Source organism: Echinops telfairi, unplaced genomic scaffold (assembly GCF_000313985.2).
Source record: "Echinops telfairi isolate 266 unplaced genomic scaffold, ASM31398v2 ScPeMD7_8;HRSCAF=38, whole genome shotgun sequence".
NCBI lineage: Eukaryota > Metazoa > Chordata > Mammalia > Afrosoricida > Tenrecidae > Echinops > Echinops telfairi.
The window spans coordinates 10,529,228-10,530,890 of record NW_022103905.1 but is presented as its reverse complement, the minus strand read 5'-3'; the positions used below and the strand labels follow the sequence as shown (position 1 = coordinate 10,530,890).

The 1,663-nt window shown below is 57.5% G+C and overlaps 1 protein-coding gene across 1 annotated transcript in view; it reads left to right on the top strand.

Moving 5' to 3' along the window:
* MYO5C (myosin VC) overlaps positions 1-1,663 on the top strand; it is a 103,203-nt gene that overhangs the window by 56,535 nt on the left and 45,005 nt on the right. The window contains exons 20-22 of the mRNA XM_045286468.1: positions 42-128; positions 507-618; positions 1,348-1,559. Coding sequence (XP_045142403.1) covers positions 42-128; positions 507-618; positions 1,348-1,559 — 411 coding nt within the window. The remainder of the gene's footprint in view (positions 1-41; positions 129-506; positions 619-1,347; positions 1,560-1,663) is intronic.

Here is a 1,663-nt window from a genome sequence, read left to right as displayed (position 1 = left end):
CGGCCCCATGGCTCCGTGACATCAAGTTGTCTTCTTTTAAGGTTTGACTCCCAGAGAATTGTCCAGCAGCTGCGCGCCTGTGGTGTGTTGGAGACAATTCGCATCAGCGCACAGAGCTACCCCTCCAGGTGGGTGGCCAGTCCTGGTCAGTCTGGGGGTCAAAGTCTCCAGCCCCAGGCCTGCGCTGAACTCCAAGGGGTGACACTGCCTGTAGGGTGCATGTTTCTGACCTCTGTCATGTGCCCTGGGACTTGCGCCCACGGACCTGTGGGAAGGCAAGTAGAAAGAAGCCCGCCATTGGTGCAGCTAAGCCACTGTCAGCTCACCTGCTCCCCATCTCCGTGATGGTGATGGCTGCCTGCTGCCGCCCCAGCGCTCTCGGGAAGGGGGCACTCCTGGGCCAGGGTGCTGACAAAGGTGGTCAAGCATGGGCATCCACAGGCACAGGGGCCTCCCTGCCTGGTCCCTCTGTACACTCCCCCAGGTGCATGTCTTTGGCTCTCCAGGTGGACGTACATCGAGTTCTACAGTCGCTATGGCATCCTCCTGACCAGGCAGGAACTTGCATCCAGTGATAAAAAGGCGGTGTGCCAAGCGGTCTTGCACAGGCTCATCCAGGTCAGTCCTGATGCCCTTGGCGTCCCCCCCAGAGGCCGCGCCAGGCTTGCTTTTGACTGACAGCCAGCACTGTCACGGTCGGGAGGGCCCACCGAGAAAGACACACTCCGCAAGCTGGCTGCCAAGGAGATCTACCTGGGCCATGAATGCCTGCAGCACACCCCAGCACCCTGCTCCCAGGACCTCGGGCCCTCCCCCGGGTCTGACATACACAACACCGTCAACAGCACAGTCCACGTGGCGTGGCTGTGAAGTCAAGCTGCGGCTCCTTCCACAGAAGCTCATTGTGGGTTTTTCGGGGGGTTTTGTGAAGTGATAAGAGCTGGGGGAACTATTGGGTCAGCCTAAGGGGTGATGAGAACCCCAAAGGAGGCAGAATACCAAACCTTTCCTGGTTCCGACTCGCAAGCCACGGGAAAGGGGTGAGAGCTCTCCCACCATCCCATTGGAGAGCGACAGAACTTGCACACGCCCGCCAGTCCTCACCTCCGGAGCCCGCCGCACAGCGCAGGTCTTCCTCCAGAGGGGCCTGAAGCAAGCCAGCCAGAGTCAAGCGCTGGAGCATGCTGGGAAATTCTTCAGCTCTCTCAGAACTCAAGCGTGTGTCCAAATTGCCAGGCTTGGGGCATCCTGGACTCTATGTCTCTTAAGCATCTTTTCCAAACACTAGGAATTTGGGGGATTTTGTTTCTGATTGTCTCTCTCGTTTTTCTCTTTATTCCCACCCAGGATTCGAATCAGTACCAGTTTGGTAAAACCAAGATTTTCTTCAGAGCAGGACAAGTGGCGTATTTAGAGAAACTGCGGCTAGATAAACTGAGGCAGGGTTGTGTCGTGATACAGAAGCACATCCGTGGCTGGCTGCAGAGGAAAAGGTTCCTCCGAGAGAAGCGAGCAGCCCTGACAATCCAGCAGTACTTCCGCGGTCAGCACACCGTGCGGTAGGTGGAGATTGAGGGACTTACGCGGAATGCTCGAACTTTCTGCGCTGCCCGTTTCCTAGGGGTGGGGTCTCTCAAGGACTCTGGGCCTTTCTTCTGAGATG